We start from the raw sequence: 26770 nt of genomic DNA, 5'->3' as shown, positions 1-26770 counted from the left end.
TATAAGTAGATAAATGCAATAAAGATGATTTTGATGATAAACGACTTAAAGTCAAGAAATATGTTTTTGTGTAATATGCCAATTGCAGACACACTTTATTTGGGATGCAGATTATCTTTTCCTCAGCCAGGCTTTAAATGCAAGTCACAACAACAGCAGTTAGATTTTAATATCTCAGACCTGTTCTCTTGCTTTTGATTAGTCAGGCTAATTATAGTGAGATGTTCTTGCTTTTGTTTTGGGGTAGATTCTCAAAGCAGTCTCTGTACCTGTATAAATCAATTTTTGGCATAATTTCCTGACGGAGAACTATGTGATCAGCCATGTTTATTCATGCTAACACTAAGCTTTTTCAAGGTTTTGCCTGATTTCCATGTGGATGGTTCCTCACGACCTTGTAAGTGGGTGTGATTGGAGACAGCAGCTGATACTTAATGTGTCAGACTGTATGAGATCACAACCCCGTATGCTTAATTTAAAATAATGTGTATCTATGTATATATACAGTCCTATACTTGCTGATAATAATAAGGTTAACAGCAATTCTGGAGTTAGGAATGATCCGTTAACTGTCAGAGGCTAAATTAAGTTTGTTTAACGCCCATGTGTTAAACTTTTGGAATGCCTCAGCGGGTCATCAGTTTACCAGTGGTCTGAATTTACATTCATTAATTAAAAATGTGACCACAACATTGTCCCACTGTGTGACCATTATGTGACCATCCAGTTTTATTTGTGTCTGTGTGCGTCATTTTCAGACCACTGGTAATTTTAGAGCCCATTTGTGATGTCCAACTGCATGTCTTCACAACATTTTCTCTCTTGTGTTTGTGATGTATCTCCATCCCCTTCTAAGAAACGCATGAGAGTCACATGTCAGATCTTTACACAACACTCCAGCATTTTGTTGTGAGAGCATTGCAATTCCATACAACATTGCTTGGAAGTGCTGTTGGAAATGGGCCTGCCTTGGTTTTCGTGGAGGCCATCAAAGATTGAACTAGCTCATGTGTTTTGCCTCCACATGCTCTCAAAAGATACATTCCCACCACCGCAATACTAACCCAGGGGATCCATGCACAGAGACCAGAGCAGCCAGCCACTGGGTGTTTTTCTCTAAAGTTAAACCACCAAATGCCAGCCAGTCCTTCAACTGGAGCTTGTAACAGTAGCATACACCTCCAGTCTTTCCATTCCCGTTAGAAACAAGCATATTTGTCAGCTGTAGTGACTTGTACCTCTTTAACACCATCTGGTGTGCTTACAATCGAATGCAAGTCTTACAGTGTCTGCACTGCAAGCAAGCAGCACAATGCAACTAAACTAGACTGCATTCATACAGTTTGCATTCATAAAGAAGGTTTAATCACTGGGTTTAAATCTTCAAAGTACTTTTAAAAGTGTTTAAACACGTATGCACTTAATTCAGATTCTAAAATATTTAATTACATTAGAAATTGTATTGGCTTTTTTATGTTTCATTAAATGCATTTTTTTAATATTTCAATTTTGATTAAATTTTTTTACATTTCCTGACAGCAGCCCATTTTTTGCGTTGTCGACTATTTTAGATGAACTCACTTCTGAACTGAACATTAAAACAAAACATCTGAAATTTCCTGGCCAGAATAAGCTGCAAAGTGGATTGAACTCGTGAAAACTTCTCGCATAATAATCAACAAAGCTCGCTATGCTACCAGTGGCACTGTAGTATTGATAGCTCTGTTGATTTATGTCTAGGTTACGATATTGCTTGCTTGCAGTGTAGCAGTGTTAAATAAAACCAATGGCTTACTTTACCCAAATGCAGGATTTAGCTACTTGATTCAGTCAGAAGCACATTACATCGTATCAGCAAACACATTTCTTCTACTACAATGTAGCTTTACTACATTGGTGCATCCATTAGCCAGGGTACCGTTAGCTTTGACCCAGGCCTCGCAGCGGCGCAGGCTTGCAAGGGCAGCTCTAACCAGCTCTTCCCATGTTTCCCCCCTTCAGAGGAGACAGGAGAAAGAGTACTACACCCGCCTGGAGGCAGAGCGGCGCCGGCAGCACGAGGAAGCCGAGCGCAAGCTGCTGACGCCAGACGAGCCTGGTCTGTACAGACCCCCCCTACCCCGGGACTACCAGCCCCCTTCTCCCTCAAGCACCCCCGCCACTAACAACAACAGTGCCCCTCCGCCCCCACCTCAGAGAAACACCTCCTACCTCAAAACCCAGGTCACCTCCCCTGACACCATTTACACTGCCAAGTTTGTCTCGTACAATGATGAGGAGGAGGAGGATGAGGAGGACGCAGGCCTAACAGGTCAGGTTAAGCAATCAGCCACCCGGAAGTCCTATGGTGACCTTCCGCCCCCCCCAAAGCCCCAGCCGCCGCCAACCGCACGCAAGCCCCGTCCTGTCTCAGATGGCATCTTTCTGTCCAACTCATTCCAGCTGCCTGCAGCGGCCAATGCCAACAGTACTGCTCCCAAGGCAGGGCAGCCCCCTCACCCTCCCGCCAAACCCAGCTTCATCCCATCAGCCAACTCGAAAGGTAGAGACGCTGAGGAGAGTAAAGGGCCCGACCTCAGCCCGCTCATCCTCCATTTATTATTGGTTCATTTGTTTTCATGGTTTAGTTTTTTTTTTGGTGTTCGTTTGTTCCTTTTCCTGTTTTTCAGTGGAGACTCAGCGCTCTCCATTTTCCACATTCCCTCTACATTTCTATCTGTAAATTTACGTAGTATCAAAGCCAATCAGTCGAATCATATGTCCTGGTTTCTGTCATTTATTTATTTTGTTTCTCATTTTACAGGGAATCTTCTAGGTTCAAGTTGAGCTTAACTGAAAGCATCTGTGTGATTAACAGACAATATTGACTTCCGTTTAAAAGTTTGGAGTCAGTAAGGAATTTTTAAAAGAAATACATACTTTTATTCAGTAACGATGCATAAATTGATCAAAAATGACAATAAAGACATTTATAATATTAAAAAATATATATTTCAATTAAATGTTGTTTTAACTAATCCTGAAAAACATTTATTGCTGTCTCCACAAAAATACTAAGCTCAACTGTTGTCAACATTAATCATCAGAAATATATCTTAAGCATACAATCAGCATATTAGAATGATTTCTGAAGGATCGTGTGAAGTGTGAAGAAAATTCAGCTTTGCCATCCCAGGAATATATTACATTTTAAAATATATTCAAATAGAAAACCATTATTTTAAATTATAATTAATTTCAATAATATTTCACAATATTTCTGTTTTTGCTGTAGCTTCAAGCATATAAATACAGCCTTGGTGAGTATAAGAGACTTCTTAAAAAAAAAAAAAAAAATAAAAAAACATTAAATTAAGTGCCCCAAACTTTTGAACGATACTTGTTAAAAGAATTAACATAATTCCATAACATAATCCCCATTTACATTGAGTTCAGTTAGTAGTGTGCCAGACCTTTGCCTTGAGTAATCAGAACAACATTTTAACCTTCATTTAAGTAACAAATTAATAAATAAATGAAGAAAATATATGGATTTATTTCTTATTTTTAACTTGTTTTATGCAACAATTGCTGTCGATTAAGCTTAACTTGTATTGAACCTGGAATATTCCTTTTAATTAGTAATTAGATTTTTGTTCGTTTGTTTGTTTGTTTTCCGATCACCTATTCTCCCTGATTCCTCTTCCTCGAATCATCCTAGAGCCGTACAAGCAGTCAGTAGACCTTGTGATTCACTGTGCGGTCCAGAATCAGTCCAAGTACTGTTGGTGTTGCCAGCCGTTTCATGTGTGTGTGATCTGCTTTGGGGCAGGCCGGGCCTCAGCAGCTAGACGCCTGCCCGTCCATTATCAGCTCAGGGAACGAGACACTGGCTTCTTGTTACATGCAGTGGTGGGCTCAACACTGCACCTCTCCTCAGTCCTGTTTACACCTGGCAAAGGGGAAAAGATCTGTCGGATGAGGCGCTTTTTTGTGCTTGACTGTTTAAAAGCCATCTGAATTTGTTGTGCAGCACAGAGACCTTTAACAATCTTGGTGCAGACAGTCACTCTGAAATATTTTTTTGGGTTTTGCCTCCCTCAAGTGTTCATTTTACTTCAATGCATGTAGTTCAGCTGTTTTGAAAAAATTTGATGTTTTAAAAGTATATTTGTATATGAAAGTAATATTTTTTTATATCAGTTTCACATAGCTTTGAATTTTGCTAAAATATTCAAATTAAGTAAACATCATAATTTCATTATATAATTTGTATAATTATTATATTTTAATATAAATATGAACAAATATATATAAATACTATTTAAATAAAAAAAAATTGACATTGATTTTTTTTTTTTTTTATTAAACCTTTACCTTTATAAAGTTTATTATTGAGGAAAAAATGTAGTTACTAAGTCCTCGCTTAACCTTTTCACACATACTTTATGTATTTATTTTCTTTTTTAAGATTTTGCAATTGTCTGTACCTACTTATTTTTAAAGTAACTTATGCAACATATCAGATGTGAAACTTTTAAACAGTCATGTGCAACAAAAGCAGTTTTACAAGGATGCCCAGTGTATCTGACCTTGCATGTAATCTTCACAAAGCTTCCCCCCCACTTAATGTCATTGGGGCCTGTTGTGATCAAAATTGCATTTACGCTTACCAAGGAACTAACTTTGCATTAATCAACCAATCAAAAGCACGGCATTCCTCCATGCTCAGACTTTTCAAGCCACGAATCAACCACTGCAATCGCTGCTGCTTTGCTTAATGCGTCTCTTACCAAATCAGCATCTTCATTCCTGTCTGCAACACTGCTGAAGCCTCTCATGGACCCAAAACCCGTTCAATCTAACAGCCTGTCAGCAAAACACTAGTGATGTGTTGACACCAGTCTAGTGCACTGTACAGTAGATATTTCATACACACCCTTTGATTTTTGTCTCTACATTTACACCCGGTTCCAAAACCTAGTAAGCTGCCTACTTAGGGAACTGTTAATCATTGCAGGTTCTTTTTGGCCAAATTCTCAGGCAGTATCGAATGTAATCCAACATGGTGGACAAGTCTACAGTAGATAAATATTAATAATAAATAAGAATTAAAAAAAAAAAAAATCCTTAATTACTGACAAATGTTATACAAAGCAACATTTAGATCATGATATATATTATGTATATAATATGTATTAAATACAGTTTTTATTGTAAAATGTTACTTAAAATATTACATTCATTGCTGAAAATATATATAAATTAATAAGCATATATAATAATAACAATGTAGAATATTATTTTTAAAGTACATATACATAACACATTATTATTTTGTTTATCTATTATTTACATGTATAAGAAATTATTAAATTATTAATAATTTAGATCAATCTAGATTAATTATTTATAATATGAGTTGTGTATCAGATGACATTGTTAGCTTAGCATTGTATCTTTGTGAGTTGCTGCCTATGTAGAGCACCTCAAACAGGTCACTTTTGAGGTTCCGTCTCACTTAATATGTCACCTTAAAAGGCAACTCACTAGGTTATGGAACAGAGCTTTAGTGTTGACAGTATTGATTTTGCTTGGTTTCAGCTGTGTTGTAGTTCTCACTCTTATCTTCTGTCTGTCTGCTGTCTTTATATGTGTTTGCCATCATCATTTGCTTGGCTCCACCCACCCTCCCCTGCTTCCTCTCACGTTGGGCTGCATGGAATCATGGGATTCCACAGCCCCTCCCCTCACCTTCTCCGAGGAGGTGCATCGACCTTCTGGAACCACCAAGTCTCTGAGCAAAAAGGATCACAAGCTGTGGACTTTCAGCCTTTAATGTTCAATTTCTGCTTTATTGAGTTGCCATGGAAATTTTTCATGGGTTTTTAGAAAGCATTTTTTGATTTATGAGTAAGGTAAGGTATATGGTCAACATTACTTTGGAGAAAAAAATAAATAAATAACAGTAAAAAGTTTTTTACAAAAGGAAAAATTAACATTTTGTACCTTTAAGGTAAAACACATTTCAATTTTAGTAAATTTCAGCAAGCTGATGTACCCTTAAAGGTACAATTTATTACACATTTTTCTGAGAGTTTATGAAGGACTGTACTATAAAAATGTGACTTTAGGTGTTTGGTGAATCATTGTAAGACCTTATGTTAGAACTTGAATTTCTGTAGGACAGAATGGTTTCAAAATTCATTTTTGAGGTCTGAGTAATTTTTAATAGAAAAAAAAACAAAACAGGAAAGTCTCAAAGTAATGTGAACCACAGATCTTAGTTTGCTCATAAATCAAAAAACACAATTAAAAAAACGTAAAACGTAAACCTTTTCTTTCTTTGGCTGCTTGTTTTAGGCTAAACCACCAGCTGTCCTGTTTTGCTCTTGATGTACTTGGTTGTCACCAGTGGAGAAGGTTTTTTTTTTGGTTCACAAGTCAATGTGTTTGTGTCTTTCTCCGGCCCAAACTCATTCCATTATCAGTCAATCAATGAAACCGTCAACATGCATTTGGATTGCGGCGGTGCTCTTGCACCCCATTGGTTAGAAACATACTTCCGTTCTGTGGTTCAGTGCGGACTGTCCCTCCGCCCTGACAGACACAAGGACACGTGAGCCTCACAGACGATGCCTACGGTGGGTCAGTGGTGGGGGTTGGCGTACAGGCCAGTTGTGCAGAGTTGGGAAGCGTCTCACTTACAGATGTTTCTCAACCCGAAATAAGTTTAGAAGCAGCTGGTGCTTGACCTCCACCTTTGACCTGTGATCCACAGACCTCGTGTCAGGTGTGCTTTGGAATGCTTTAACACTAACTAAACCAGCTTTCTTCTCGCTGTTCAGCTTCTGGTCTGTGGAGTCCTGTTGAAAACAGAAGTTGCTGGGCCAACAGTATGGTTAAACTGCACGTTGAATAGATTTAAGTGTCTATGCTATGGGGATGTATGGGTTTAAAGTCAACTTAAATTATATACTGTACATATATAGAAATGTAAATTACGTTCTTAAATTATTAACATTATTAATATGTGTTATTGGTAACTAAAACAGTTGAAAATCAATTTGAAATTATGTTATTGAAATAAAATAAATATTGCTTGGAAAAACTTTTTTAAAAAATGATAAATGTTAACTTGGCAAGTAACTGTAATAAAAAAAAATTGAGTACTAAAACTACTCAAATTAAAACTAATTTAAAAACAAAGCTAAACAGTAATATTTAAAAACAACAAAAACTAATTAAAAGACAAAAGCATTTTTGTTGACAATTTTTTTTTATTTCAAATTATTTTTTTTTATTATTTTTTTTGTTTTGTTTTTGTTTTTAATTATTCTGTTTAGCTTTAATTTCAGTAATTAAACTTATTTTATTTCATTACTTGCCAAGGTAAAAAAATTTTTAAGTTTTTCCATGTAATATTTCTAAAATGCCATTTAGTTTTATTTAAATGAACAACAAAAACTAATTAAAAGACAAAAGCATTTTTTAAGCAACTTTAAATGTAATTTAAATATATGTATATACATGCAGTTCACCATCTTTAAATGTAATTTAAATATATGTATATACATGCAGTTCACCATTATGTGCCCAGCAGCTTTTGCAATTATCTTGCTAATCGCTCTTGAAATTACATTGATGTTTCTTGTGAAATTCACATTGTTTTTACCATTTGACAAAATTAAAACAGGATTTAATTCATACACTGGAAACACAACAGGACTAGGATCCGGAGAGATTTACAAGGACCCGCGAGAGAAGTGGACGAAAGGGTGAGGAACACACTCATGCACCTTGAATGTGTCTTGAAACTCAAAATGTATGTGCTTATATGATGCATATAAACTAAAGAAGCCATGCAGGGGTTGGATTTTAAGATATGGTGTTTTTCAGTAAGCTTCCACAAACATTATCCCTTCATCAAACTCTGAGCTCACAGCTTATAGAAGATATAAACATAAAGAAGAACCCGTCTACTTAGGACATTTATCTGTGCTTTGTTTACACGTTCAAGGTCATTTACTGACCTTCATGTTGTTCCAAACCTGTACATAATTTGATTTTTCAACTGAGTAACACAGAAGATGATGTTTAGCAGAAGATCCTTTTTGTATAATGGGGACTGGGACTGTCAAGCTTCAAAAATGACACAAAAACACCTTATAAGTACCACAGAAGTAGTCCGTTTGACTATATTTGTGCTGTATTTCAAGTCCTCTGATGCTATATAATAACTTTGTGCAAGGTAAAATCTGAACTCTTTGAACTCTGCATTTAATTTAGTTCTGTACCAGGTTTTGCTGTCAGTGATTTTTTACATCATCAAATCTGACATGATACAATTTGATGTGACATATTTAAATGCAGAAGTGGATGAATTTTGATACGTTTTCTGTCCTTTTGTATTTCACAAAAATAAGTTGTACAAGTTTGGAATGACGTCAGCATAGATAAATGATTGCATTTTCACTTTTCAGGAGAATTTTTTATATGAATACTGCATTAACTAACAAATGATTGTTCAATTGCAGCGGCCCAGATCAGGAGAACACAATAGGAGGAGCTCCAGAAAGCCTGACATTTAAGGAGCGCCAGAGACTCTTCTCAAAGGGAAAGGAAGTGTCGAATAAAGTGAAAGCGTCCCGGAAGCTCATGGAACTGGAGAACGAGCTGAACGTAAAGCAGTAGTGAAGAGCCCTAGTAGGACTAATTGCCAATATGTGACCCATTCCTGGAAAAAAAAAAAAACACACACACAAAACACATCCAGCTGTGGCTTCCCAGTCATTTCCACATGTTCTTTTTGGGTTTTATTGAATAACTGGACGATTAAGTATCATTTAGCTGCAATAAGAGACGATATTCCTAAATTCCCTCAAAAGATATATTATAATAAAGCACTGTAAATTCTTTTAATTATATTAATAAGAAAACTGAAATGACATGAAGGGGGTATATTTTTGTTTATGAAATGTTATTCAGAAAATGACGCTCATTTAATTGTTTTTTAATAGGCAGTAACGTGGGATATTTTATGGTGTTATTTTATTCTCTTTCTACATCTTTCCACTATTTTTCTTTTGAAAGTTAAGTGCCGATTTAATAGACCAATGTAAACAGCTCTGAGTACATAACAGGGGTCCGCATTGGTCCTTGAATATTATTGAACAACTCAACAGTAGCGCGTGAACGAAACTTATATAGGAGGCTCACGTTGTTTTGTCAAAGTTTATTATTTTTATTTTTCCAGCTGGTTCTTCCGCGTTCATGGATACTCAGGCACCTTTCTGCCAATCTCGTGTCTACGTTCAAATAATTTTGCTCCGACATGAGCTCTCATAACCTTTTTGACACCATTTGTGAATTTCCTTTGAGAATGTAGTCATTTTTCTTGATTATTTTACTGCACCGTCTGCAAGTCTGTCATTCCTTAAGAGCGCTGAGGTTTACCACTTTTCTAAAATGTTTAGTTTTTGTGTTTAAATGAAACGGATGATGTGTGACAGTAGCCAGCTGATGTTGGTGAAGCAAAGTGTGATGGTAGTATAATGTTAAAAAGATATGATTTAAATAAAGAGGTTTGTGGAAATGAGATGCAGGAGCCTTTTGATTAGCAGGTATTTATTTGAACCTTCTCGACATAGTGACAGATTTGTTTGTTTTCATAAGTCAGGATAGAGTCGGCAGGTTAAATTTGATGAATGAGTGACAAACGTGAGATTTAAACAAAACAGGCCACTATCCGCTGTTTGGTTGTGCATTAAACGGCATCCCTCAGCCCACAGTATTGCAGATGTTTATTTAAATGGAAGATCTGGTTGTGTCTCTTCAGTTTGAAGCACCTGTATCTTTTCATTCATAGTCTAGACCTGTTGGCGCCTGTGTAAATAATTTTCCAGAGAACAGACTTCATAAATCAAATGATGCATAAGGGTAATGTCAATATCCTGCCTTTTTTGCCACTTTGAGAAACATAAACTGACACACAAACACAGTCATGTTTTCATTTTAGGTTAAAGACGAATTCATTTGATTCATTTTAATGGTTGATACATAGGCTTTTGTAAATCATAAATAAATATGGATTTTACAAAAAAGCAGAAACATTGTCTCTAATTTGTAAGTGTGTGTGTGTGTGTGTGTGTGTGTGTGTGTGTGTGTGTGTGTGTGTGTGTGTGTGTGTGTGTGTGTGTGTGTGTGTGTAAAGCTTCACTCTTTTGTCCGTTATATTTTTCAGTATTTGATAAATTTATTATTTAAAATATTTAAATAAATATATATTGTAATATTCCCTTTATTTGACCAGAAAAAAAAGACTATGAAATTTGACAAAAAAGCTTCAAAAATGACTTCTATTTTGTAAGAATTGTTTGTTTTATTTTATATATTGCTTCACTTATTCTTTTTAAGAAAGAAAATAAAATTATGCTGACATTATTTGATTATTTAAAATATAATAATAATGTCAGCCTTTTAATTACTTTTTCCATTAAAAATTAATTTTTAATTACTTTTTCCATCTGCCAGAACGACTTCCGCGTATGACAGTTGGCAGAAGTGATAGAAAAGTGTTTATACGTTTGAAATATGGATATTTTTCTTGCAAAAACACATGGATTCGCTAGGAGGCCTTTATACACCACCTGGGTCTGTGTGAAGCACGTTTTATTATGGATGCACGCGCTTTATTTGACGAATTGTGGACTGTTTAACTGCAACACCCGCTGACTGCAATGATAGAGCTTGGAATAGCCAGGATAATTTTTAATATAACTCCGACTGGATTCGTCTGAAAGAAGAAAGTCACATACACCTAGGATGCTTCGAGGGTGAGTAAAATACAAGCCAGTTTTCATTTTTGGGTGAACTAACCCATTCAGACCGCCAGAGTACTTGGCAGCATCACGTGGTAGCTGTTACTTTTCTCGGCGCTGTTCAAGATTAACCAATAAGAGCCATTTAAGGTTACAAATCAAACTATAATCTTAATTTATATGAATGCGCTGTTGCACCTCCGAGAACTTTTAAGGCTTATTTTGTTGCGTTTATACGAGCCTTTTTACGGTTTTTGTCACAGAGCTGTTAAAATGATTATGCCCACCAAGTGAATGAATCGCGTTTGTGCCGAACTCTTATTACAAAGCAAAAACAAACACTCTTCTTCGATCTATTAACGTTTCTCTCAGTTAATGTATACGACCTCTCAGTCTGAAGCGTGTAATAGTAAATCATCACATGCTGTTGTGAATAATTAAGCGAAGGGTCTTCTCATTGGATAAGAACACGCAGTCTCATGAATAATTTAATAGACACCGACGACGACGCGCCATTGCCATGTCACAAATTGTGTCGTCAACACAATGTAGATTTTAAACCCAGAAGATGAAAATAGTGCAAAAAATCTTAAAATTATTCAGTTTTCTCCAACAGTTAAATTTATTGTATGCTAACACTGTCTTCTATGATGTGTAACACAAACACCTCAGTTAAAATGTCAGAAAAAGTAGTCTGGGGTTACATGACCCTTTAAATGCTGCTCAGTGGAGTATTCGGTTGTTTGACCCGCCAAGTGCACCCGACCCTTGCGGAAGAGAACTTTGATTTTCAGAGAAAGGACTCATTCTAATGATCTAACACATCTCATACATAAATATTGGATGAAAATGAAGCTGTAGACTTTTAATTCGATAGACCTGTTCTATAAAAACACTATAAAGGCGTTCCTCCCTCCCTCACCTCCCCTTTAGCGTTGGCTGTCTCCTTGATGCGCAGGAATCTCAGGATTTGAGGCAGACTCAGCGGACTGAAGTCCACTATGCTAATGTGATGCAGGATGAGCTCTGGACAGCTGTCTTTTTTTTTTCGGTGCTTTGGATTCTAACAGGCACACCAGGTGACTGATGCCGTTCTCCACCAAGAACTTATAATGCTGAGTTTCTGAAGGACAGGCCAGTCCGGCGAGTTTCTGATGTTCGACCCATGAGAAGTTCGGCGGTGCGGCGACTGTACTTTGCTTCTTCACAGCGACATTATATAGCGACTGCAAGGGCGTGTCCTGTGTAACTGTCAAACAATCATTACATAATACTAATTTTTTTCACCTGCACCTACCATTCACTCTACATCACATATATCACTTCGATGCTGCGGCTACAACACCCTCTAGACCAATACAATCAGATAAAACTATAAGTTCCCTTTCATAGGTCACTTCGATGCTGCGGTGACGTCACCGTATGGGAACACCTTTGGTGTGATGAATGACTGAAGCCCTGTACCATCCCGCCAATTTCATTGGCCAAATAGCGCTTTGCACCGCCCTACGCATACGTACGCATAGTATACCTGGGTGCCGCGCGCTATTTCGCTCAGACTTCATTTTCTTCAGGAAAGCAAATTTTCTGTGCCCTAGGAAAGCATCTCGTGTTCTCAGCGACTATTATACGAGCAGTGTTCAATTCCTCTCCGTGGACGCGATGAGTCAACGAAAGGTAAGGAGCCGTATAACAGATTTATCACGGGGGGACACTCATGAGAGGCATGTTTAGCAGCCTCTCTGCATGTTCTCTCTGTGATAGCCTGCAGCAAAATTTCTGCAGGAGTATAAATCTAGGTCGCCCTCGCATCTAACCCCGCTGTAACGCTTCTGCGGTTGCCAAGGCACCGCACGAGGCGGTGATTTGGGGCGATGTGTGTGGCTTGGACTATGAAGACAGTGATGCGCTGAAGTTTTTCCACTTTGCTCACTTTCCCACCACTCGAGTGTATAATCAGCAGAATTGCTTAACATTGAAATGTTTTGCCCACCGCGGCTTCGAACTCAGAGTACGTTCTGGCCGACCCATGCGGTTCTCTCCCTCCGAGCGGACAGAAGAAACGCACCTTCCCTTGCTACAGTGAACTGTTGGATGTGGTTACCCGCTGTTTTTTAACTAGTTGTGCATCTGTCCAGACCCGTAAGCCGCTGCCCTTCTTCCAGGACCTCCTCCAAGGGGTTTCGAGGTCCTGGAAGCAGCCTTAATCAGCGCACATCACGAATGTTGGGGATTTCGCCACCATTGCTGACATGGCGGACCACGGTTATACAACGATGCCGAGGTGCATGACACTGTAAGCCGAACATCTCGCACTGAACTCGGCCGCGGCCTGGAAGTCTCGCCCCCTCCTTCCTTTGAAGGCGTGTCGAGTCACGTCTAATCTCGTCAAAATTTTTTACTCTGATTCAGGTCAAGCAACTGCCACTCTCCACTCGATAGCGTTTCTTAACAAGCCTACCAAAGGGCTGACAAAGACGGCCCGTTTATGACGGCCCACACAGCTGCCGCATTCTCGTTAACGGCGGGGCCTGATGTTTATCTTGTTGGATTAAATCCTGCCGTGGATACGCTTCAGGATTATACACAATGAAACGCAACAACTTTGACACATGCGTTTCCCTCGCTTACGGACGCCGCGAGATTTCCGTGCTCGGACATTCTAACTCAGTTTTGAAACTATTAACGCTTTCTCAGGCCCGGCAAACTATCGCAATGAGGCCTGTTAACGCACCCGGCATTTCGCAATGAGTGTTACGCACAATTCGTCACGGATACACCATTCAGTTTCGAAAAGGCCCGCCTCCTTTCCGTGGAATTCTTCCCAGGATTGTGAATTCAAAGGAGATCGCGGGGCTGCGTCAAGAGATGTCATCTCTGCTGAGAAAAGGGCTATAGAATAAGTACACCCCTCTCAGATGGAGTCAGGTTTTTACAGCCGCTATTTTGTTGTACACAAAAGAGGTGGCGGTTTACGACCAATATTGGATTTACGCCATTTGAATCTTGCACTCAGGACGAGCAAATTCAAGATGTTGACAGTTAAGTCTATTCTGTCTCAGATTCAACCAAACAGTTGGTTTGTCACGATCGATCTGAAGGATGCATATTTCATATTCAGATCAACAAGAGACACAGGAAGTTCCTCAGATTCGCTTTAGAGGGCAAAGTGTATCAATTCCGCGTTCTTCCCTTCGGCTTAGCCTTGGCTCCTCGAACATTTACGAAATGTATGGACGCAGTTCTGGCCCTGTTGCGGCTCCAGGGCATTCGTGTATTAAATAACCTGGACGATTGGTTGGTGTTAGCACAATCGCAGACTCAATTACACTCTCATCAGGATCTTGTGCTGAACCATTTAAGCAGCCTGGGTTTACGTACGAATTTCCAGAAAAATGTTTTTATCCCCTCTTAGCGGATAACCTTTTTGGGAATAGACTTGGACTCTTGCGCGATGACGGCAAGATTGTCTCTCCCACGCGTTCAGTCTCTCACGTCATGCCTGCGCCACTTCAAAGCAGGTCACTCAGTGACAGTGAGTTTGTGCCTCAGACTTTTGGGTCTAATGGCAGCAGCATCCCCTGTAATCCGTCTGGGCTTGCTTCACATGCGCCCATTTCAGTGGTGGCGAAAAGCCAAAGGATTTCACCCCGTTTTTCCCGCATTGAATGATTTCGGTGACATGGAGGTGTGCTATGACAATAAAACTTTGGACGTCAACCAAATTCCTTCGAACTGGAGTTCGGTTGGGGATTTGTGTTTGCCGTGAGATTGTCACGACGGACGCCAAGGACGCCCAGCTCACGGAGTATGGACGGAGACACAACGCGGCTGGCATATAAACAGGTTGGAATTGCTGGGAGTTTTTCTAGCTCTCCAATATTTCTCGAGTCTGCTGATCGGCCGTCATGTGTTAATCAGGTCAGACAACATAGCGGTTGTGTCGTATCTGAATCATCAAGGAGGATTACGCTCTCGCCCCCTGTGCAGGTGTAACGGAGGCCAGCGAGTAGGTGCTGTGCAGGTAAACCTCACTCCCCTGATCTCAAGAGACGCACTAGCGACTGATGCTGATGCGTCCGCCTCCCATGCCGGAGACCCGGGTTCAAGGCCCACTCGGAGCGAGTAAAAGGTGTGGCGGTGAGGACCCGGGAGAGAGGAGTTACATTGGTGCCGTCACCTGGATGGGAGTGAGGTTTAGGTGGGGTGAGTATGTAACGGAAGGTAAACCTCACTCCCCTGATCTTAAGAGATGATCTTAAGAGATGCACTAGCGACTGACGCTAGTGGCTGCAGTCATTTAGCCTCCTTGTTAGTGCGTGCACCTCCCATGCCTGAGACCTGGGTTCGAGGCCCACTCGGAGCAAGTACGAGGTGTGGCGGTGAGGACCCGGGAGAGAGGGGTTACACAGGCTGGTGAGGAATATTCTTCTTTGGTCTCATGATTTGGGGTGAGTTAATATGCCCCGGTCTCTCAGTTGAAACTACCGAGACTATAATGAATTCTAGGGCAGCTTCTACGAGACGTTTATATGCCTTTAAATAGAAACTGTTTACTGCCTGGTGTGGAATTCATAACATGGATCCAGTTTACTGCCCCGTGGCTTCAGTACTGGAGTTTCTTCAAGACCGTTTTTCAGATGGAGTAACACCAGCCACTCTTAAAGTGTACTTGGCAGACATTTCATCTAACCACGTATATATAGATGGTACTTCAGTGGGGCATAATCCTCTGGTCTCTCTCGCTTTATGCAGGGTTCGCGACGGCTGAGCCCTTTCCACCCTGCGCAAGTTCCATCATGGGATTATCTGTTGTGTTGCAAGGTTTATCAGGGCATCCGTTGAGCCCTTGGAAACTGTATCAGAAAAAAAAAAGGAATCCTGACTTTAAAGACAGTTCTTCTTGTGGCTTTATCCTCCCTCAAGAAAGTTGGGGATTTACAGGCTCTTCTGTTTCACCCTCGTGCATGGACTTGCACCAGGGTTTGTGAAAGTTTTGCTGCGACCGAGGCCTAAATATGTCCCTAAGGTCGCTTCGAACCCTTTTCTCTTTCAGCAAGTGGTCTTGGAAGCTTTCTCCCCTGCAGAGGTGGGGCTAGAAGATCTAAGTCTTGTCCTGTCAGAGCGCTGAAGATTTATTTTGATCTTACAGCTCCATGGCGTGAGTCCGACTAGCTGTTCATATGTTTTGGACATAAAAATAGTGGCCATGCTGTCACAAAGCAACGCATGTCCCTTTGGTTGGTGGAAGCTATATCTTTAGCCTATGAGGCGCGGGAACTCGCTTCGCCCTTAGGAATTAGAGCTCATTTCATGAGAGCAGTGGCTTCATCGCAGGCTTTTCTCAGTGGATCCTCAATGGATGATATTTGTGCTGCGGCAGGATGGTCCTCACCGAGCACTTCTGTCAAGTTTTACAGTTTGGATGTGAGGATGGCTCCTGGCTCCCGGGTTCTCTCCGCTTGAGCAGATCCTTTCCTTGGATCCCAGCTATCTCAGGTACGTCAGGCGTTACAGTATAGGATTCCCATACGGTGACGTCACCGCAGCATCGAAGTGACCTATGAAAGGGAACATCTCGTTTACGTATGTAACCACAGTTCCCTGAATAGGGAACTAGATGCTGCGGTCCCGGCCGTTCCGTACCTTGATAGCATTCCTCAGTTCATGAAATCTGAGCAAAATAACGCACGGCACCCAGGTATACTATGCGTAGGGCGGTGCCAAGCACTATTTGGCCAATGAAATTGGCAGGATGGTACAGGGCTTCAGACATTTGTCACACCAAAGGTGTTCCCATACGGTGACGTCATCGCAGCATCTCGTTCCCTATTCAGGGAACTGTGGTTACATACGTAACCGAGAGGATTTATTACATACTGATACATTTAACATTAACTTCAATGATATGAGATGACTGGATGCTTATTTCCTATTGAACTGTAACCAACTGAATTGCAGTGGTCATACTATTTAAAATATAGCGAAAAATAAAGCTACAAACGATTGCAGAATGTAACATGTATTTTGAGGTGCAGATCGTCATTTTAATGGAGTGTTTCACTATTAGAAACAGTTACCTCACCTGAATATGTTCGTAGATTTGTGTTGGATGTTTCGATGTGGAAAACAGTTATCTTCGGAATTATCTTCAGAATGGAGATATGGATATTTTATTTGTAAACATAATTTTTCATTTATTTCAGTTACTACTGTCATAAAACTAAGGAGCTAGTACTGACAGTTATGTTTTGTAAACATGAAGGCGCGAATAGCGGAGGAACAGGCGAACCGATTCAATTGAGTGAGTCGGCATACATAAAAAACTTTTACAACTACACAGCCTTAGCATGATTATGACCACTATTTTGTTTTACTAAGAGTTTCATTTTTAATCTAGGGGGTAATCTATTAGACTGTGGCTGTCTAATGCGGCTTTACCAAGTTCAACGGCTCTAACCCGAGCAGATATAAACCAAACACTATTGGCTATTTTAAAAAGGGGGTAGGGCTGCTCTATATGTCCCGCCCCCTCTCTTCCTGTTTCAGTTGAAATTACGTCACCACACAGAATAATGCTGCGTGTTTCAAGGCACTTCAGGGGACCTTTAAGAGATCATGTATCAACAGGACCTTTTCAAAAATACTGGCAAATTCGTTCTGGCAATTTACCAGTAAGGAAAGTTGTAACATTACCAGTAAAGAACCGGTATAATGCTGTGTGTGAACACAGAAGGCTGAACCAGATTACCGGTATGAGCACGTACGAGTTCATAACGCGCTGACGTAAGACGTCTACTCTGGGCCAATCATAACATTCTGACACAGATGACGCATTTTCCCGTGCTGTGTTGTTCTTTTGAAGTCTTACCCTGCGTCTCAGTGTGCCTACTTGTACTAATCCCTTAAAGTATGTACTCTTTTGGTAAAGAAAAAGTACACACTTTTGAGTGTGTAGTAGAAAAGTAGGCAAGCTTTGGTACATACAACATTTGCGGGTCTTTCATGCAGAGAACTCTGCTCATATTTTCTACATAATGATGCATTTAAAAGTTAACGACCAAATGGATGTTTATAAAAGTTCACATTGCTGTTGCAGATTAAATATAACAGGGATAACAATAAATAAATACTTTTTATCAGGTTAAATGTTGATCATTAGTAACACAAAACCCCTTTTTTTAAACCTCTCTACCTAACCGTAGCTAGCGCGCATCAGCCACATTAGTAGTTTTTCTAACGCGTTTTATTCATGTTTGTAGTTCTGGACCGAATCCTTCACCAAAGCGCGATGGATTGTGGGCAGTTTTAGCCTTAGAGTGTGCATGGATCCACACTTCAAAAATTGACCTGAAATAGTATACCTTTCAGGGACTTTTAGGATACTCTTTTCAATATACTATGATTTGGGACACAATTATTCTAATCTCACATACTATTCAGGAGGGATAGTATGAACATTGAGATGCAGGGGTACAATATGGTCTCTGTGCCAAAAGCGCTGCATGAATGTGAACGTTTGACACAAAAATGAAAACATCAACAGAAACTCTGACAGCATATATTCCTCCATGTTTACAAACACAACACCGTTAAGAGGTAATTTCTAGTTAATGATGTCACAGAATTTACCAGTATTTTGAAACGGAAGTGTGAATATATTTATGTATTATTTATTTATTTATTTAATTAGTATTTACTGGTAAAGTCATTCCAGTAATAAAGACTTTAGATGACATGAAACTTTGGTCAAAAGTCTATCATAAATGCTAAAATGTTGGTGTAGTTGGATGGGGGAGGGGGTCTTGCCTACTGTTATGTCCCTACCAAAATCAAACCTACGCCCTAGGGAACAAAAATGATCATGAAGAGACCAGGGCTTGTTGTTACACTTTTTGCTACAGTGAATATTTCTTGGCTAGAAATTCTTGGTTACAAAAGCTGAGCATCATTTCAATAAAATCCTTTATTGTTTCTTTTATTTTTATTAGATTTTTTTTTTCATTAAAATATCATAACCATTATAGCCCATTTTCTCCTAAAACATCCCAGTACATTTAAATTCAGACATTGAAAATATGTTAGAAATTATAAAATCAAGCCACTGAATTTTTTAAGCCATTAAATATTTGTAATACACTTTTGAATGAATCAATACAAAACATTTTTTTTCTAGGCCTCAAATTACACTTCTGACATTCCTTGATATTTCCAGCACCATGGAAAACCTGATTTCCCTGATTTGCTTTGTTATTACAGTAACATATATTTTGTAGGATATTTGGTTATCGAAACTATTATACCTGTGAGGGTGGAGCTGCCAGGAGCTCCTAATCTAGATTGACTGACTTTTAATCTTCGACATCAATAGAACAACAGGTTACATCAGTAGTATTTTTGCATGAACTGCACTGCCAAACAGAGGAGCAGCGATAGCAAAGCAAGACTTTTGGTGGCACAGCCGCTAATGCAGGGTGCAGACGGGATGACACTAAGATCAGGAATCTGCCCTGTGTTGCATGATGTGTTATTCTGGAAAAAAACACAATGAACATTGTTTACAACTTAGAAAAACAAGAGATTTATGTGTGTTGTGGAGGTGTGGACACTTACAAATGAATCAGCAATTATGACGTGCTGCTCGATTCTCTTCAGTGTTTGTTGGTATTGATTGATAGACGTGTCATTCCAGATTTTGTTGGACATTAAGTTGAGCCAGTTACTGCAATTATCAGATAAAAGCCATGGTCATTATAAGGGCTAAATGCATTCATGGATGACATTTAGATGATGCTTGTGTTTATAAGTGGATTACTTTGGACTTGGCGTTCCCATCTCAGATATTAAAGTTGTTATATTGGGGAAACTCATACAGCCACTCAGATTCATCGCTGGATAGTAGAACAGGAAGGCCAAACACATCTCATCTGAAGTCGAGAGCCCCCCCTGTGGGAAGCCAAAAAAAAAAAAAAAAAAAAAAAAAAAATTAATTTTAATGTATTTAATGCATAAAGAAAAGTTCTTATATTTGTATAAAATACTAACCCATGTGAGTTTGCTGCGGTTTTCAGTGTTATAAGTGCACTCCACCAGCAATTTGTCACCCTGGAAGGCAAAAAATACCTTTATTAATTAATAATTATACTGATAAACTAACTTTATTGTTAAGTTTTTAGCTTGGATAACATATCAGTGTGATGTATAGTATTGTGCAGTGCATATATTTGATATAGTATTTATGCTTGAAATCACTGTAAACTAAACAGCACTGCAAGTTGTTCAATGATTCAAATCATTTCACACTTACCAACTTAACTGTCTTAGTTTTGCCCAAGTTCATCACGTCCTGGTATTCAAAATCATAGTTTTCATCCACAGCTAAGAAATCAATCTGTTTTCCCCCTCTGAAATAGACAACAGCCTGCTCATTTAATGGAATAGTTCACCCAAAAATAATAATTTACTGAAAATTTACTCACTCTCAGACCATCCAATATGTAGATGTGTTTGTTTCTTCATGGGAGCAGATTTGGAGAAATTTAGCATTACATCAGTTGCTCACCAATGGATCCTCTGCAGTGAATGGGTGCCGTCAAAATGAGAGTCCAAACAGCTGATAAAAACATCACAATAATCCACAAGTAATCCACACATCTCAGTTGGCATCTTGTGAAGTGAAAAGATGTGTTATTAAGAAACCAATCCATTATTAAGATGTTTTTAACTTTAAACCATCGCTTCTGACCAAAATAGTCCATAATCCATAATTATTCCTCTAGTGAAAAAGTTCATCCCTGGTTGTCCTCTCACATCAAAATCCACTGACATATTTGTTTAGAACTGTTTTCACTTCTAAATGGTGCTTGATGTGTGCGTATTTCTCTCCTGATTCAGACGAGTCGACTTGAGTTCATAGAGGACTTGTATTTTAGCCAGAAGGAATGGATGGATTATTGAATTTGTTTATTACAAACTAGCAGCTTTTCACTTCGCTAGACATTATTTAATGGACTGGAGTGGTGTGGATTACTTGTGGATTATTGTAATGTTGTCATCAGCTGTTTGGACTCTCATTCTGATGGCACCCATTCACTGCAGAAGATTAATTGGTGAGCAGGTGATACATGGTGAGGGTGAACTATTCCTTGAGGTGTTCATTTTGTTGTTGGAAATTTGGCCAATTTGTTTGTCTTACCTTAAATTCATTGTATTGCACTCTTAAATCACATTAAAGGTACGTCTGAGGTGTCTCATGAGCTCAGCATGAGCTTTGAGGTTTTTGTTGTCATTGTGATACAAGGAAACCGTTTTTTTTTTTTTTTTCTGTATTGTTGTTTTCATCTAATACTGTAGTAGTGTAAGTTGTGTGCTATAGTTTAAGTGATATGATAGCTGTGTGAATCAGTATTAACAGCTGATCTTCTCCGCTATAGCAGACAAGAGCCATATTTGCTTATATGCCATATACGAGTCATATATGTTTTATATATTTACATACAGTATGAGTTACTTAAATTGTATTAATGTATACAGGTATAGGGTTCATGCATTTCTTGAGAATCGAATCCATGGCTTTGGCATTGCCACATAGGAATATATGTGTATATTGATATATGATGCCATTCTGTTAGTTGATACTGTTCTTTAATTTGTATTGTAAGTTTTTTCTTTCATTGATTGTAAAGTGAGCTATGAAAATTATTAATATTAATATTATATGGACTACTTTTATGGTACTTTGTGTCATTAGTAAAATGAGAAAAACACTGGCACACTTCTAGCTGTTTCAATTTAATAATAATAATTATTATTATTATTATAAGGGAAAAAAACAGCATGAACTTTTTTGGTTAACATTTTTTGTTTTACACATAAGAAAGAAAAGCACAGGTTTGGAATGACATGAGTGTGATTACTATAAATGATTTTTTTTCATTTTATTTTTGGGTGAACTCTTTTGAAGAGTCATTGGTCAAAAACATTTACCTGAAGTGTCCGACTCGCACCTTCCGTCCAGTTAAGTGTGTGTGCAGCATCACAGAGAACACCTGAAGATCATGTGGTGTCTCCAGAACCTGTAGAGCACAGAACACAACAGATCATCCAGTCATCTGCTGAATCTGATCGTGAGAGTGTGAATAGTTAAACATACATACAAACCTCTGGAATATAAGCAGTGTCACACAGGCCATATGTGAGGAAGGATTTGGCTTTGGGTGGGATGGCATACCCAGGGGCCACCGCAAGCCCTGTATCCAGAACAGCTGCATCGTGCTGACGGAGGTCAGATGTGTAATAGAATCGCAGACCTGAGTTATCAACTCGACCTGTGCAGGGAAGAAAGTATTGTTTTATCACATCAAAAGACCTTACATGTTCATTACAGTGTGATATTTTACATTGTAAACCTCTGCAGACTGACCTGCACTTTTTATTAACGTTGTTGTAATGCACTTCAAGCCTGTAGAGAAAACCACCAACATTTCCTCCAATTGGAAGTCCTGCCACTTCAGGAAATTCAAAAGCCTGAAAGAAAAGGATATGAAACCAAAATATTTTTTGATCACTCATAGCACGCATAAATCTTAAGTCATTGCAACCAAGATTTAAATTAATCATTTTAAAAGTATACAATTAATCAAGAAATGAAATGTATGATTTCTGATGCAGAACCGGGACTAACCCCTCCACCAACTCCCCACACTGCAATGGTCTCCATACACAAGTTGCTTCTGTTCGATGTGTAACACTCTGCCTCAAACATCTCCATTACACTCGGAGGGCAGCGGTACAGCAGCAGATGATGCACAAGGTCAAAGTTTGTGATCACCGGCTCAATCTGTACAAAATGAAAGTAAGTTGGTAATGAAGATGACAGATCATTGGATAGATCAGGATAGATTGTGTGTGTGAAGTCCATAGACCCACTTACTCGATAAATGTGCTGTTTGCGATCAAATGTCGGTGCTCTCACGATCTTGCAGTGATAGTGGGTTTGGTTGGCTGGTACAGTGAACTGAAATGTTTGTAAATAGAATCAACGGGTAAAGTGAAAGTTCCCACATTAGGCATTTAGCTCAAAGAGCATCATGTGGGAATTACATTTACACATGAATAGCAACTACTGATAGTGTCGTTGACATGTTTTTGCTGCATTCTATGTCGTTTTAGCACCAGTCCAATAAATTAAGACAGATGTTTTTTGCAAATATTATTAATATAATAATTACTGTAACTGAAAGTAGAGTAGGTATTAGCAATGTAGAGTATGGCACTAGCAATGGCAAGGCCATGGATTCGATTCACAGGGATCAAATAAAACGTTGTGCTAAATCTCACCCTAAAATGAAAATTTGATATAGATGTAGATGAGTTTGTTTCATCATCACACAGGTTTTGAAAAATGTGGCATTACCAATGGATCATCTGCAGTGAATGGGAGCCGTCAGAAACAGCTGATAAAAACATCACAATAATCCACAAGATATCCACATGACTTCAGTCCATCAATGAATTTCTTCTGAAGTGAAAATCTGAGTGATTGCGAGAAACAAATTCATCAATGTTTTTTATCAGCGGTTTGGACTCTCATTCTGATGGCACCCATCCACTGCAGAGCATCCAGTGGTAAGCAAGTGATGTAATGCTAAATTTCTTCAAATCTGTTCAGATGAAGAAACAAACTCATGAGGATGAGTAAAATGTAATCAAATTTTCATTTTTGGGTGAACTATTCCATTAATTCACTCTTACAGTTGAACAGTTATAATATAAACATTATAGTTTAGTCTAAATTTTTTACCATATGTTTTTTTTTTCTTAACCAAAACACATTATCCTAACCTGATACAGCGCGACAAGTACATTTTCTGTTCTCACTGAAAACTAAAATTCTGCTACCACATTCACAGTCAGAGGGAACGTATTTGTGTTTAAAACATAATGCACAACATGTTTAATAGCTGGATTTGTATCTCCAAAATTAACATTAATGCAAAATGTTAATAGCCTGGTAGGACAAATATTAACTTTAACATGTAAGACTGCTTGTCTCTTTATTCGTCACACCAAGTTAGAATGTATTATTAAATAATGAATTGGCTATTCTCTGTTTAATGATATTGACTAATGTTGATAAAGCAAAACAAAAAATAAAAATTCTTCTTACATTGACCATAGTCATGTCGAAATACTTGCTGTTTGGAGGGTTGACCCGAGGCATGTACTTCAACAGGTTCAGTTCCTTCGTGCCTCTTCGATTACTGTGGTACGTGATGTCATCAGTCTGTCCATACGCATAGATCAGCTTCATGGGGAGATTCTGATCATGCAATTAAAACAAAAGACAATCATTCACAGGTATTCAAAAAACCCTGATCTGCAGATACCAGCAGGAAAAAAAAAACTCTTTAGCTATTAGTTCTAATCTAGACTTTCAGGGTTTCTGAGTGCAGTCCGTCTGTTTAAGGGGTTTCAAGTACAGTTGAGGGTCCCTAAACAAACAGGGTCGGTACAGACTTCCTGGTCCCAGTGTGTGTAACACTGTGTGGATTGGATTGTTTTCTGGCTCAAACTACTAAGTGCTATTACATTACATTTAGCAGACGCTTTTATCCAAAGAGACTTACAGTGCATTAAAGTTATACATTTTTTAACCAGTATGTGTATTCCCTGCATTGAACCCACAACCTTTGGCACTGCTAACGTAATGCACTGATAATCCACTGAGCCACAGGAATACTACACAATAAAAGTGGAGAATGAAACTGGTGTTGTAACTACTTTTCTTTGTAGTTGCATCACAATTTCTAGGTGTTCTGTTTATCTTTAGACCAGTTCCAGGAACAAACAGTACATTTATCCAACCTGTTCACTGTAGGTGTCAAGTAGAAAGTGTTATTACATTATTTGTTGTGGGTCATGAAATAACATATTTGTTCAACAACCCAAACCTTAATCTTATCTATCTATAAAAACTGTAAATTAAAGATTGATATTATTGTTAAAGGGATAGTTCACCCAAAAATAAAAATTCAATGTATTGTCACGAGCCTCAGGGTTTAATTTGGTTTTGTTTGTGTATGTTTTTTGACTCTCAAAGCTGTGATTCCCTTACATTACATGATTGACAGACTGCAACGATTTGAGTTAAAAATCATTGTTTGTGTTCTACCGAAGAAAGAAAGTCCCCTACATCTTGGATGCCCTGGGGGTAAGCAGATAAACATAAAATTGACATTTTTGGGTGAACTATCCCTTTAAAGTCTCTAATCCTAACCATTTTCCAATCTTCACAATTTTTTGTTAATGGGGTCTTTGAAAAAAAAATATTTTACCCCAAAAATTACTGACCCCAAACTTTTTAATGGTAGTGTAAGAATGTTGCTCCAGGACTCACAGTGATGGGTAAGTCGTTTTCATCACAAGCCTCGATGGATCTCTGAAACTTCATGACTGTTTTCCCATCAGACTCGGTCAGAGACAGGAGTTTGTAGTTCTGTTGCTGGTCAACCACAGGCATTGAATTTCCACCAGCATGACGATCCTACATAACAACATTAATGACAAATTGTGTATGTTTTTACTCATAACAACATATGTTGTGTGATATGTTCTACATCATTTCTTTACACATAACAGGTAACTAACTGGAAATTCCTGGTTAAAAATGCCAGAACACACACTCATAACAGCTGTTATACAGTATTTCATGCAGTGTCCGAATAATAATTTTAATGTCTAGTTTATTAGAAAATAGCTTGAAGCACCTTCACAGATTGAAAGAAAATAACTTCTAAATTATCTTACAATCCAACCCAATTATAAGACTTTCAAATTAGAGTTACTGAAGGAAATACATATATGAATCAGAAAAAAAGAACACAGAACAAAATGTCATAAGAATATAAAATTAGTTGTAATTCCACTGTAAGTGACTATGACAGTTATCAGTCTCAGTCTTTACCGTGAAGTATCTGCCTTCAGGTCTGACTCCTCCAATGACGATATCGGCTCCAGTCATTCCTCCTTTCGGGCTGAAGCCAAAACCGACCCAGCCGCTGGTGTTGATAGTGAGCTCGAACAAGATGGTGCCCTGGATCTCATCAAATCCCCACTTCAGCTGCACCTTGTGCTCGGGGTCCAGGTGTTCAGAGAAAGGCAGAAGAGGGTCTTCCTGAGCCCTGGACCACTGGACTGAAAGCAAGAGCAGGACAAGAGATAATGTGCCCATCTTTCCTTTACAAAATCTGACAAACCGTGTCTTTGTAAGATGTTTGAGAAGGCAGTGGACGTGACACTGCTCTGTAGTCACTTTAACAGCACTCTTTGTAAGCTGTCTGTAACCCCCACCCCCACCCCACCTGAGTCTCAGTTCTCCTCCTCTCATACCAGTCTGGTGAATCAGGTTCCACATCACTTGATGTTACAGTATTGTTTTAAAATACAACATAATTATTATTAGAAAGGAATGTTGAGATGAACTAAACAAAAAAAAAGGCACAGAAAGTGCTCAAAGCTTAATGTTTACCGTGGAGCTTAAGCTTCTCTTTAAGGATTTTTTTTTTTCAGTGCATGATTGTCAAAAAATAAGTTTTTGTTGAATTTTGATGGACCAACAAAATATAATATAATGGCATATTGCAATTTAATTTGATATAATATAATTTAATAATAATTTAATCAAAATAGTGGCTAGAGTATTTTTCGCCACCTACTGTTGCAACAATGTATACTAGAGACTTATGTTTTAGTGAACGGATTTTAAAAAATTTGAGTCATTAGAATCCTCATTGTGATTTAAACTCAAGAACCGAATCAATCAGATTTGTGAATGAATCATTCTGACCACTTTGGTGAAATGGCGGGTCAACACAGAAATTATCTGACTGAAAGCATAGTTATTTCTTTTACAAATTGCAAATAACTGCCTCTCTCACAGAATTAGGTCTGTTCCTCACACAAAGTTATCA

The 26770-nt window shown here is 38.6% G+C and overlaps 2 protein-coding genes across 2 annotated transcripts in view; one reads left to right on the top strand and one right to left on the bottom strand.

The window, feature by feature from the left end:
• Window positions 1–9711, top strand: part of LOC109050046 (afadin-like) — a 117731-nt gene extending 108020 nt beyond the window's left edge. The window contains exons 34-36 of the mRNA XM_042778415.1: window positions 2002–2311; window positions 7676–7757; window positions 8517–9711. Coding sequence (XP_042634349.1) covers window positions 2002–2311; window positions 7676–7757; window positions 8517–8673 — 549 coding nt within the window. The 3' untranslated portion in view covers window positions 8674–9711. The remainder of the gene's footprint in view (window positions 1–2001; window positions 2312–7675; window positions 7758–8516) is intronic.
• A 9067-nt stretch (window positions 9712–18778) lies between these two features.
• LOC109063692 (DBH-like monooxygenase protein 2 homolog) lies at window positions 18779–26142 on the bottom strand. The gene is made up of 13 exons (XM_042778418.1): window positions 25765–26142; window positions 25198–25344; window positions 23968–24120; window positions 22732–22815; window positions 22483–22638; window positions 22208–22325; window positions 21960–22126; window positions 21786–21874; window positions 20107–20203; window positions 19845–19904; window positions 19615–19745; window positions 19413–19521; window positions 18779–19331 (listed from the first exon to the last, which is right to left on the bottom strand). Exons 1-13 carry the CDS (start codon window positions 26029–26031, stop codon window positions 19185–19187), a joined length of 1725 nt encoding a protein of 574 aa, XP_042634352.1. The 5' UTR covers window positions 26032–26142; the 3' UTR covers window positions 18779–19184.
• Window positions 26143–26770: the final 628 nt, after the last annotated feature.

This window comes from Cyprinus carpio, chromosome A20 (assembly GCF_018340385.1).
Source record: "Cyprinus carpio isolate SPL01 chromosome A20, ASM1834038v1, whole genome shotgun sequence".
Taxonomy (NCBI): Eukaryota; Metazoa; Chordata; class Actinopteri; order Cypriniformes; family Cyprinidae; genus Cyprinus; species Cyprinus carpio.
Note: the sequence above shows the minus strand (reverse complement) of the source record. Positions and strands in the feature narration are given on the sequence as shown.